At 42.8% G+C, this 12,358-nt stretch overlaps 1 protein-coding gene across 3 annotated transcripts in view; it reads left to right on the top strand.

Moving 5' to 3' along the window:
- Nucleotides 1-12,358, top strand: part of Tns3 (tensin 3) — a 266,434-nt gene that overhangs the window by 125,539 nt on the left and 128,537 nt on the right. For all 3 annotated transcript variants that reach the window (XM_071614592.1, XM_027938365.2, XM_071614583.1), the window contains exons 7-10: nt 2,007-2,057; nt 4,088-4,210; nt 8,310-8,374; nt 11,833-11,916. In XM_071614592.1, the coding sequence (XP_071470693.1) occupies nt 2,007-2,057; nt 4,088-4,210; nt 8,310-8,374; nt 11,833-11,916 (323 nt within the window). The remainder of the gene's footprint in view (nt 1-2,006; nt 2,058-4,087; nt 4,211-8,309; nt 8,375-11,832; nt 11,917-12,358) is intronic.

Below are 12,358 nucleotides of genomic sequence, written 5' to 3'. Positions count from 1 at the left end.
GCCAGCCCTCTCTGGCTGGTTCCATGAGCAATCCCTGATATCAAAAAGCAATGCTGTTTGTGGCTCTCCTCCAGTGTACTAGGAAGGCGTTAGGGCAGGTGTTCATAAAAGATCTTTCCTGGGGCTAGCAGATGACTCGATTTCAAAACCCATGCCTGATATTGGTGGAGGGAGCCCAGATTTGGGAAGAACAGCTTCTCAGCCATCTTCTTCCTTCTGATGGCCCCTTGTTATCTGTTCCCAGAGTTGCTAGCCCACGTGGACTCTCTCTTCCTTCTGCTGTTGGAATCGCTATTGGGATTAAATTACAGCCCGCGAGCACCTTCTCTTAACTTGCCGCCTTATCTACTTACTGTAAAGCTAATCTTACTGTAGCCAGCAACGGGTTATGATCACCCTTATCAGTTTTCTCCTGTGACTAGGCTTGGGCTAAAGAGGTGAACTTATGCCACAGAGAGGACGTTGCCTCTGTCCACTCAGAGCAGTGTGGCTCACCTTCCCACGGCTTCTAGAACTATCTCCTCTCTAGGAATGGGCTGGATCCCTTCTAGCAACTTGATTCTCTAATACCCCGCCCCCCCCAGCCTTTCTCCCCTGAATTCTGTCCTAGCTATGACCTGCTCAGACAGGGAAGTGGACAGGGAAAGGGCAAGGAAGGGGCATCCAAGTCCCCAAGGTGGCTGCACCTCATGTCAGGACTTCCCCTCTCCAGGCTGCTTCTATTATCACAGACGTGGTCTCTGTAGAACCTTGGCTTCCTCCTTGGTAAGCTGCAACCCAGACTGATCATGCTAGCCCAAGCCCTTTCTTCCGTAGTTTCTCCTTCCTCCCCAGCATAGAAAGACCTCCCCTCCCCAAAGAGAAGATATAAAAGCCCAGGACCTGGATGGCAGTTGGCTGGATTTGGGATCCGTTCTTCTCCTGTCACTGTGTGAGGCTTTTTCAGGGCAGAGCTCCCCAAGGAGACTGGCCGGGGGCGGGGGGTGTCTCTTACTTGCAATGAGATTAATACCTTTTTGAAGAACTTGAAGATTCACATGTGTGTATCACAGGTATTAGGTATTGTGCAGACCCTAAGTTAAGGTCCAGAGGGCAGGGTTCATCTCTTTATCCATATTCATCTGATGATTAGATTTTAAAACAAAATAGTTCCTGAACTCACCAAATCATTTATGAAGGATGTCCGTGGTGATGTGTCTCATCATGCTGTAAAGTCATGGGCCTTCCAAGGAGGGGAAGCTGTGTCCCTGATGATTCTCACAGGGCTGAGATGGAACCAACACTGAGTAGAACCAGGAGGTGCCTGAAGAGGGGGTTAAGAATGAGCCATGCAAACTAAATCACTGCAAAAGTGACCCCTACCATATGGGAGGGTTGACCTGGACAGGCCCCTCCTCTCTGCTTCCCTCAGACCTCATCTTCAAAGTGAAAGGAGTGTTTAGTTATTATTGAGGCCCCCTCTCTGCTGGAATATTCTTTTTACCATTTTGCTTTACTTGAGTATTTAGCAAGATTCCACAAATAGCTCTGATTTTTCAGTGCACTTTTGGTGGAGTCTCATGGCCGGTCCAGAGCTCAGTGCTTCTCATGCCTGGGTCAGCCCCATAATGCAGTCGCCCTCCCCACAGTGCCTCCTGTCTCCTGAGCAAGGCTGCAGTCCAGAGCAAGACCAGGAAAGCTGTGCTATATATCTGTCTATATGTAGATATTGGTATATGTTCTATATATTGAAGTATTTTGTGGCTATTAGAATTTTTTAAAAAATAAAATGGTAAATTGCCTGTTTTAGTGCTAGTGCTAGTTTAAGTAAAGCATAGGATTTAGAAGGATTCAGGTATTCTGTGCTTATCTTGCTTATTTTGTGTTTTGTTCGTGACAACATACACATCTGTACTTTTCAATTTTTGACGATCTTTGATACTTCAAAGGCACTGTGTAAAGTGCACTTGTGTTTTCTGCTTTTGTCTCTGGAATTGATGATTCATCTAAAAGCTTTTCCTTTGCAGGTATTAAACCTTTCAGAAAAGAGATATGACCTTACAAAGCTTAACCCAAAGGTATGAACTTTATACTTTCTATTCTGAGTTTTGTAAAATGCCAAGTAATGCTTGTTCTGCTGGTGCAAAAGTAATTTGTTGCTTTTCATGGAATGGGACTTGATGAGAGGTGTTGGGTACCTGTTGGTTAGTTTTTAATTGAAATTGTTAGTTTTAGTTTGAAATAATTATAGGTTATTAGGAAGTAGTAACAAAAATACAGAGAGGTCCTGTGTACCCTTCACCCAGTGGTGGTATCTTGCGAAACTAATAAAGACTGAGCATCCTCACTCTGAAAATCTGATATCCAAAGAGCTTCACAGTCTAACTTTCTGAGCTCTGGCCTGATGCTGCCTATGGAAACCTCAGGAAACTTTTTTTTTTCATATGCAAAATTATTGAAAATAATTGTAATTGTTAAAATAATGGTATAAAATTGTATTTGGGCTATATTGCTTAGGTGTATATGAAACATAAATGTATCTTATTTTACACATTCAGGCTTACTAAAATCTGAAAAAATAAACAAATCTAAAACACAACTAGCTCTATGCATTTTGGACAAAGATTATCAACCTGAAGGAAAGTATCAGTGCCAGGAACGTGACATTGGTTTAGTGCCCAGACCTCTAACACATTTCACTAGTTTTTCACACACTTTTGTGTGTGTGTCCATGTGCACACACACTTTTCTGCCACCTTCACATGTGTGTAGGTTTGTATAATTACCACAGTCAGGATGCAGAATATTTCCATCACTACAAAGATGTTTCTCTGCTATCTTCCCCCCCCCCCCCCCCCCCCGGCCTCTTTCCACCTCTTTAAAGTCACAACCATGAACTATTTCTTTCAATAGCAAGGATTCAGGGAAAAAAATTAAGACTATGTAAGTATAAGTTCAAGTGTATTATATATACATACATACAGGTATAAGCATATACATTATATATTGGAATATTTTACAGTTACTAGCCAAAGCATTCCCTAATTCCCAAACCCCAAATCTGAATATTCCAAAATCTAACAATTTTTGAGCATTGTCTTAGTGCCCCAGAGTTTCAGGTTTCAGAGCATTTCAGACTTTGGGTTTGGGATTAGGGGTACTCAACTGCTAATGTGTATTCAAGTAGTCTAAAATTTGGAAAACTCTGAAATCTGAAACATTTAGGCCCTAAGCATTTTCAGAGGGATCCTTAACTGATAGTAACATGATACAAACTTATTTAAATAAAAGTTAACAAAAAGTGAAATATAGAATCGATGTATGATAGTATCTTAAATGTGCTAAATATACATAGTAGAGACCAAGGAATTCATCAAAATGTCATAGTGGTTATGTCTGAACGGTTGGCCTGGGTATGTGACTTTTCTTGCTTTGGCAGTTTTCTGAAGTATCCAATTCATTGCAAACTATTCTACTTACTTTTAGCCTAGGAGCCCTGCCTTTCTTCCTTCTTAAAAAAGGAAATACAAGGAAATGCAACACCACCATGTGGCCACCTTGAGCTTTAGGTTTGGAGTGTGTGTCCTTTGCTCAGAGCTTCAACTCTTGTGCACAGTGACTGGATTGGTGACTTTATTTTTCTTTCATGGGCACATTCCTGCCTTTGGGGGAGTTTGTTGTGTCCCAAGACTATAGGATCAGCCTTTGTCCCCGTGATGCTCCATGCACCCCTGACTCTGGTTTTTAATCTAAGGGAAGAATTTTAGCAGTGGCTTGGACCAGGGACTCCTGCTTTTAGATCTTGGAGGTCCTTAGTCTCTCCCTACAGAACCCTGCACCATTAGTGCCTCCAAAAGGCCTTTCTAGAATTGTCACCTTGGTGCAAAAGAGCAGATCAACCCCTGGCAGAAGCCTGTGGGTGACAATGCATTGTCTTCTTTCCAGGAAAGGAACCTGGCCATGATGCTCATTGCTTTTTAAAAAAAGGACTGTGCAGCATTGTTATTCATTCTCGAATGAATTATATTAATAGATGAAAGAAGTGATTATGAGATGACCTCAGAAGGCTTCAGGAGTTGGAAACTAAGGCAGCTCTTTCTCTTTGCAGATCATGGATGTGGGCTGGCCAGAGCTGCATGCACCACCCCTCGACAAGATATGTACCATATGCAAGGCACAGGAGTCCTGGCTAAACAGTGACCCCCAGCATGTGGTTGTCATCCACTGCAGGGTGAGTGTCCCCATCTCCCACATACTCTGGGGGGCCAGCTGGGCTTCAGTGGTTGGAGAAACCCTAAGGAGATCAGTGCTGATCACAAGAAGTAGCTGAGCCATGTTTCCATAATTAACTTCCAGCTGGTAGGACAGGCTCTGCATGACTTTGCCATTAGGTCTTCTTACTTGTCCTGAAGAATAAGAAGAAGAAGAGGGGGGGAGGGGGAGAGGGAGGGGAAGAGGAAGAGGAGGAAAGAAGGAAGGAAGAAGAGGAAGAGGAAGGAGGAAGAAAGAAGAAGGAAGGAAGGAAGAAAGAATTACTAAACCTGCAGAGTTTGGCTTTTGATTTCATAGGATTGGGGTCTTTGGTGTTGCTGGGTTTAAAAAATACAGTACCCTTAGCCCTCCATTTCATTTCAGTTGATGACTTCAGTTTTTTAATGAATTTGAAATAAGTTTGTAGATCCTCAGGGAGGAAATTACCACAAGACTTCTCCAAATTGTGTCCTCTTCATAAGCAATTCAAAGCTCTGTTAGTGGACTTTTATCAGGAACACACTGAAGATTTTCCAAACTGATGCACTGTTACTTTGCACTACTCTGTTGTCATGTAAACTGTTTCTGAATCACTCCAAAAATGGGCCATGAGAGATAAGCCCTCTTTTAATTTGAAATTGCTGATGTCCATGTTAACCAAAGTTCATCATCATCATAGCTGCGGGGGTGGAACTGCTGACATTGGCCAGAATCCGCCGGCTTTGCAGAATCTGTGTCCTTCCACACATGCCAGGAATGGCTCACATAGCTGGGCCTGTCTCAGCCTGGGTAGGAGCTGAGTGAGGGGTCAGGCTGCCACATCCCCCTCTCCTGTTTGATGCAGTGTAGAACTCTGTGGGTGTGTTCCTTCTCACCCCTCTCAGCTGCCCCCCGATTGTGGATTGAGCAGGTAGGCTGGGCTTCTTTGGGGAGATTCTATTCACATCACACCCTCAGGTTTGACGTCCGTGATGAAGAATACTCACAGCAAATTCCTGCAGTCAAGAATTCTGTGACTTTTATTGCGATCAGGCCAAATTTGTTCAAATCCAAGAGATTGTTGCCTACACTAAAAGCTGGAGGTTGGGAATGTAGCTTGGTGATAGAGCGCTTGCAAGGCGTGCATGCAGCCCCGGATTTGATCCCCAGCATGGCCAGAAAATAAAACAAAACCAACGCCATGAGCTGATTCTGACTGCCACCTGGTTTCCTACCACCTGTGAGTTAAGAGGTGTTTTTAGGTGACAGTTGTATGAAGTTCAGGTTTCATTTGTGGATTTTGGCTACCCCCATTTCTTTCTTTCTTTCTTTTTTAGAGAGAGAGAGAGAGAGAGAGAGAGAGAGAGAGAGAGAATTTTTAAATATTTATTTTATTTTTTTTTTTAGTTTTCGGCGGACACAACATTTTTGTTTGTATGTGGTGCTGAGGATCGAACCCGGGCTGCACGCATGCCAGGCGAGCACGCTACCGCTTGAGCCACATCCCCAGCCCAACCCCCGTTTCTTTACGCTTATCATAGCTATTTCCACCCACATCGTGGTTGAGATTTGAGGATCTGCACCAAGACCATGAAGTCCATGAAGCCTAAAATATTTGTTATATGGCTTTTTCAAGGAAAGGTTTCATATCAGGGTAATCCTGGCCCAGGAAAATGAATTTGGAAATGTTCAGGTTTTTGGACGATTTTTAGGGTTGAGATTATTTCTTTAAATGTTCAATAGAATTCTTCCATGAAACCATCTGGCCCTGAGCTTATCTTTGATGGGAGGCTTTTTATTTTTGTCTTAATCTCCCTGTTTATTATAGTTTTGTTCAGATTTTTTGTTTGTTTATGAGTTGGTCTTAGAGGTTGTATGCTTCTAGGCTTTTCTTCTAGTTTATCCATCTCATTGTAAGTATAGAATCATCTATTGTAGTCTCTTGTGATCCTTTATATTTCTGTGCTGTTGGTTGTGATATGTTCCTCTTTCCTTCATTTCTATTTATTTGGGTCTTATATTTATTAATCTTAGTTAATCTAAATGTTTGCTAATTTTGTTTGTCATTTCAAATATCCAACTCTTAGTTTTGCTGCTGTTTTCTATTGCTTTTTGAGTCTTCTTTTGTTCTGCTTAGATTTTTGTTAGTTCCTTCCTTCTATCAACTTTGGGCTAAGTTCTTATTTTCCTAATTTCCTGACATATAATGTTAGGCTGTTTGAAAACTTTTTTTGTTTTGAGGTAGTTTATTGCTCTAAACTTCCTCTTGAAATTGCTTTTGCTGTGTCCCATAAATTTTAGTATGTGTGCTTCTTCCATTTTTGTTTGTCTCAAGATATTTTAACTTCTTCTTTGACCCAATAGTTTTTCAGGAACATGTTGTTTAACTTCTACATATTTGTGAATTTTCCAAGATTCCTCCTGTTACTTATTTAAAGTTTCATACCATGGTGGTCAGAACAGATATTTGATATGATTTCGGTCTTCGTAAATCTGTTAAGACTTGTTTTGTGAACTAACATGCCTTCTATCTTGGAAAATATTTTGCATTCTCTTGAGAAGATGGTGCAATCTGCATGTTTGTTGTTCTGTATGTTTCACAGGTTGATTTGGTTATTGGTTTTCCATCTGGATGATCTGTCCATTATTGAAAGTGGGGATATTGAAGTCCTCACAGTTAATATTTGCTGTCTCTCTTCCCTAAGATTTCTTAGTATATACTTTATGTGTCCATAATTAGTCCTACAAAAATGACTGATAGAAGATATCAGCAGTAATGGTCACAACTTGTGTGCCTGCTTTTGGCTGAGGTGTTGTTTCTTGTAGATGAATTTCTGCCCTCAAACGTAATTTTATGTAAAAAACATGTTAGTAGCTTTACAGTTAATGACTCTATATGCTAGGATTCAATAACAAAGAATTTGTCGAGTTCCTGCTTTGAGTATCTATCAGAAATGCCTTTAACTTTCACAGAACAGAGAGAAGAATAATCCTGGTGACATTTGCATGTGATTGTTGCTTGATCGCAAGTTTGACTTGGATTTTTCTTTCCTTTTTGAGGATAGAGTTAGGGAGCTGCATACCAAATGGCTCTGCAAACTTCTTAAAAGATCCAGGTAGTATGTATTTTAGGCTTTGTAGGCTGCCTGGTCTTGCTGCAATTCCTCAAACCTGATGCTGCAGTGTAGGTGGAGGGTTCTTTAAAGAAATATGCATGCTGTGTCCCCCTCAGACTCAGTGGTAGACACTGATGTTCTAACATCATATAATTTTCGCATGCCTCAGAATCTCATTTTTTTTTTTTTTTTTTTACTTTTTCTTCATTGGTGTAAAAATGTAAGGACTCTTAGCTCATTCATAGCTTGTAGGAAAAGAGATAAAGAGCTGGCCAGCTGTGATTTCCCAACTGCTGTTAGCAAGTAGGTTATGGTGGTGTGTTTTTGAAGGTGCAGTGTGTGGGTGGGTGCATCCTGCCTCATGGCTTCCCCTTCTGTTGCTGTTGGTCATGTTGACTTGTGTACTGGGCTGCGTCTGTCTGTGGTTATGATTTGAGGGATCCTTTTCCCATCACAGCAGCTTCCTGGCACAAGGGTCCCTCTGTCTGTAAGGAGGAAGGCCAAGTGGGGGTGCCCGGGAGCTTGGGTGGTATCAGGCACCAGGGTGGTGAATCTGCAATCTTGCCCTGTGTGCAGCCCTGGTTGCTGTCAGCCTGTGAGCGGGCATTTACTCCTGTTTCACGGGGTAATTAAGTCATGCTAATTTCTACAGTTCCTGGCACAGTTTTGTCCAGCCTAATTGGGAGGTGGTGAAATGTCTGTTGCTGGCTAAGTCTGCCCTGCAGGGCTTCTGCAGACACCCTGATTGACACTTGCTCTGGCTGTGGGCTCCCTGCCTGCAGGTTCCCTACTCTGGAGGCTGCACTTGAGTGCGGCTTACTCCTAACAGGGAGGCAGAGGGAACAAAGCTGGCCTACCCTCTAAAGCAAGTTCTCTGTCATTCTGTTCTGACAGAGAACTCTGGTGAGCGAGCGTTCTGTCAAATTGCATTTCTGAAAGCTGCGGGTTTCCAGAGAACATTTGTTCATGTTTTGTTTCCTGCAGGGCGGGAAAGGGCGCATCGGAGTGGTCATATCATCCTACATGCACTTCACCAACGTCTCGGCCAGGTAGGATGGAGACGAGGGCTCATCATCATGGGGTGTTGGACACTGAGACTATGAGGGGTGGATGGTGATCTTTTAATGGAGTTACCCTGGACATATTTCCTGTCCGCAGTACCATAGTGATCTGTGTGTAAAACCCAGCTTCCAGAGAAGGATTTACACTACAAAATGAAAAAGACATTTTCCTATTTGAGGGTGTGTATGATGGATGCCAAGGACTTTCATGGAGGCATGAAAACTGAATGAGCCCAGTCATTTACTAATAAAGACAAGAGGTAATATTATTGCTATTAAAAGTAAGAGCAGAATTCTTGCTAGATTAGGTCATACCTTATAAATAAGGTATGACCTAATCTAGCAATAAGGTAGACCTAATCTAGCCGCACCATTTTTTTTTTTTTTTTACATACACTTGGCCTCTGGGAAGGACACTGAATGTTTTACTATTCTTCCTGAATCCTCCCAATTAACCCGTGAGGCAGTTATTGCTGTTCCCATTGCACAGATGAAGAAATGGAGGCTCAGAGACATGGGGCAGCTTGTCCAGCCTCTGAGTGGGAAGCTGGTTTGGGCCAGCAGGTGAGATAGTAATTGTGGGGACTTTAAAGGAGCCACCAGGGTCCCCTCTGCTAGAAGTTAAATAGACACTATATGGTCACAAGGATCTCAGTTTTGATCTAGTCTCAGGCATTGGTCATCCATGGTTTATGTACCCTGATAGGCTTTCAAATGCCAGGATCTCCTTGTATACTAAAATTCAGTTTGGACAGTATCATTCTTGGGTTGGGGGTGTAGTTCACTGGTGGAGCATATGCATGTGCAAGCCCCTGGGTTTTGATCCCCAACACTGCAAAAAAAAAAGAAAAAGAAAAAGAAAATATCATTCCTTGTGGATTTTGCATTTGTACCAACCCTGCTTCTCAATGGCTACCTTGTGAAGCCTGAGCTATTCCAGGCTGAGGAAATACAAGCCTACTCATAGAAGCCAATGAACCTTTTCCTTGCTAGTGAGAAGGAGTGAAATTTGACTTTCAAAATGTTTTCTCTGGAAACAAATTGGGGAGCTGGTGCCTGCCAGGGAGGAAACCCAACCCCTGAGTGAAAATAAGAGCCCCTCTGGGTGAGAATAAGCATTTGTGCGTGTGCCAGACACATTGAGATTCCTGTGTCACATCGACCCCTCAGTTAAACCAGAGGTATTTGGTCAGAGACCAAATTTAGCCTGCTGGTTCTAGACAGAGACCACCCTGAGCCTTTCTGCCCCACAATGCAGTTCTGTCTGAACTGAAGTTCTGCATGCTGTTGGGGGTGCTTGCACTTGGGGGAAGCATGGAGAGGAAGCTTTGCTTGTTTAAAGCACATTCCTGGGTCTCTGCTTAAAAACCCTGCCTTCTCCAGAGAGTCCATGTGAGCCTTTCTGAGCCTCAGTATTTTCATGGGGACAGGGGGTTATAGCTGAATCTCCTGAGTGTTGTGAGGATTCCATGTGTCACTGCTTGCAAGACGCTTGGAACAGCACTGACACTCAGGTGTGAGCTATCATTCATGCTGCTGTTTTTAGGAGGAGTAACAGGATTAAGTGCTTTCCATTTAAGTGGTCTGACACCACAGCACTTTCTGTCACTGTTTTTCTATATTAACACTGTTTCCTGAATACCTGCCCCAGTATTGTTTGAGCAGCTGTCCAGTACTGTGTTCTATAGATAATTTTCTGTGTTTAAGTGTTTGCTGGTTTTACCTGTCCCGGTTACATGACGTTTTTCTTTAGAATTTAAGTTGCTTCCGCTTATTCTTTCCTCAAGGGCTTGCATGAATACCCTCATGTTATACATTTTGTATCATTCCTGCAGTGTTCTCCCTTAGGTTATGTATTAGAACTAATCAGAGGAGTATACCAGTTTAAGGCCTTTATCACAAAACTGCAAATAGCACAAAACAGAAACATCAACAAAAAAAAGAAAGAAAGAAACTTCAAGATGCAAAGAACACTCGTATCAGCACTATAAAAATATGAGTTCAAAAGAAAGCCAGAAATGATATTATTAAAAGTAATAATACGATTAATATTGAACAAAAACACCAGCCATGCCGGGTGTGGTGGTGCACGCTTATAATCCCAGTGACTTGAGAGACTGAGGCATGAGGATTGTGAGTTCAAAGCCAGCCTCAGCAACTTAGCAAGGTCTTAAGCAACTTAGTGAGACCCTGTCTGTAATAAATATAAATAGGGCTGGGGATGTGGCTTGGTGGTTAAGTGCCCCTGGTTCAAACCCTAGTACCAAACAAAAAACAAAAAACAAAAAATAACCCCCCTCCCCACACACACTGACCAAAATGTATTCTCAACATTTAATTAAACAAAAATGTGCTCAATAGTCAGTAAGTGGTATATAATTCCATGTTTCAACTTAAATGATAAATTTACTCTGTGTAAAATATTCAGTGCTTAATTGGGCCCTTCTGTTTTGGGAAAACCTCACCAGCCTAGCCCCTTGTTCAGATAAATACAAGCAGCAAGCCCTTCATTATACAACATTCAATGGGAGTCAATCACATTAACATTGACTTTGAGTATTTTTCCTTTGTATTTCTGCCTATCTCATTGCATATTTTTTTCTGGGTTTTTAAGTTGTCCACAATTTCTGAATATATCATTTTTTTTTCTGGAGGGATACATATACATTTTTCTCAGGAGAAGGCCCTTACTTTTGTCAGATTTTCAAGGAAGCCTTTAGCTTACCTGTTAAGTCTCAATCAATCATGTTCCATGATTTATCATGAAGTCACTTCAGAAAACCCAGGAGTGCCCTGCTGTGAGGTTTCCAGAAGGTTCTGTGAATACTACTTGTGGGCATTTTGGAGCTGGAGTTGAATGTCAGACATGTTGCTGGAAAGCAGTTTCCCTCCTGCAGCAGTCACTTCAGAAATGTCCTTATGCAACCCTGAGGCCTCAGACTCCTTTCCAGCCCATCCTGGGCTGCCTCGTCCCCAACCCTCCTCAAGCCTGTTCTGAGAAGTGACTTTGAACTGAGTGTCCCACACTTGCCTCTTGGAACTTCACAGGGGTATGCTCTGACATGTTCTGGGCTTGCTCCTCATATCTTTGTGGTCCTGAGACTGGGTCAGCCACCTGCTTGCTGAGGAGCCTTAGCCAGTTCTTCTCCTGCTGAGCTGAGTGTACGGCACGTCTAGGCGTCACACCCTTAGATAAGGTACCTGTATTTCAGGTAGGAGTTCAAACCTTGCAGGTGTGGTTCCCACTTTGAGCTGAACATATTCCTGCAGGGAAATGAAGTCTAAGAAGAAAAGCTTGGCACGAGTGTGCACAGGTGGAGTAAAAGCACAAAGCCCCCAGTGGGAGGTGGTTGCCCTGAACAGGCACAGGATGTATGTCTCAGGCCACTCAGCCTCATGGTGACTGGCAGTTCCACCTAGTTAATTCTCTCTCTCTTCTTCCCTAGTGCTGACCAGGCCCTTGACAGATTTGCAATGAAGAAGTTTTATGATGACAAAGTTTCGGCTTTAATGCAGCCTTCCCAGAAACGGTACGTATCCATCCTGGAGCCCAGAGGGAAAAGATGAATAGGATTTTACCTTTAGACAAATGCAAGCAGAGGACTTCTAATCTGCCCCTCAACAGTGCCCTTGAATTGTGCAGAAGAACATGAGGAAAGGGCTTGATCTGGCAGAAATGAGGAAATGAGCCACCCTCTGGGTCTGGTGAGAGCCCCTACACTGCAGTTTACTTTGAGAGAGGTAGACCCAGTATCCCCTTTTCCTCACTCACAGTGGGGGTCTTCCTGTTCTGCAGCCAGTGAGTTCTAATTTCCATGATCATGTTGGAACTTGTTTCTGCCTGCTAGACGGGAGATCAGTGAACCTGTTCTGTAACAGGCTAAAGGGTGGATGCTTCATGCTTTCCAGGCTGCGTGGTCTCTATCACCATTGTTCTAAGACAAATGCAACCATAGACAAAGGGAAGTAAGT

Source organism: Marmota flaviventris, chromosome 1 (genome assembly GCF_047511675.1).
Source record: "Marmota flaviventris isolate mMarFla1 chromosome 1, mMarFla1.hap1, whole genome shotgun sequence".
Classification (NCBI taxonomy): Eukaryota; Metazoa; Chordata; class Mammalia; order Rodentia; family Sciuridae; genus Marmota; species Marmota flaviventris.
The sequence above is the reverse complement of the archived record's forward strand: the minus strand, read 5'-3'. Positions and strand labels throughout refer to the sequence as shown.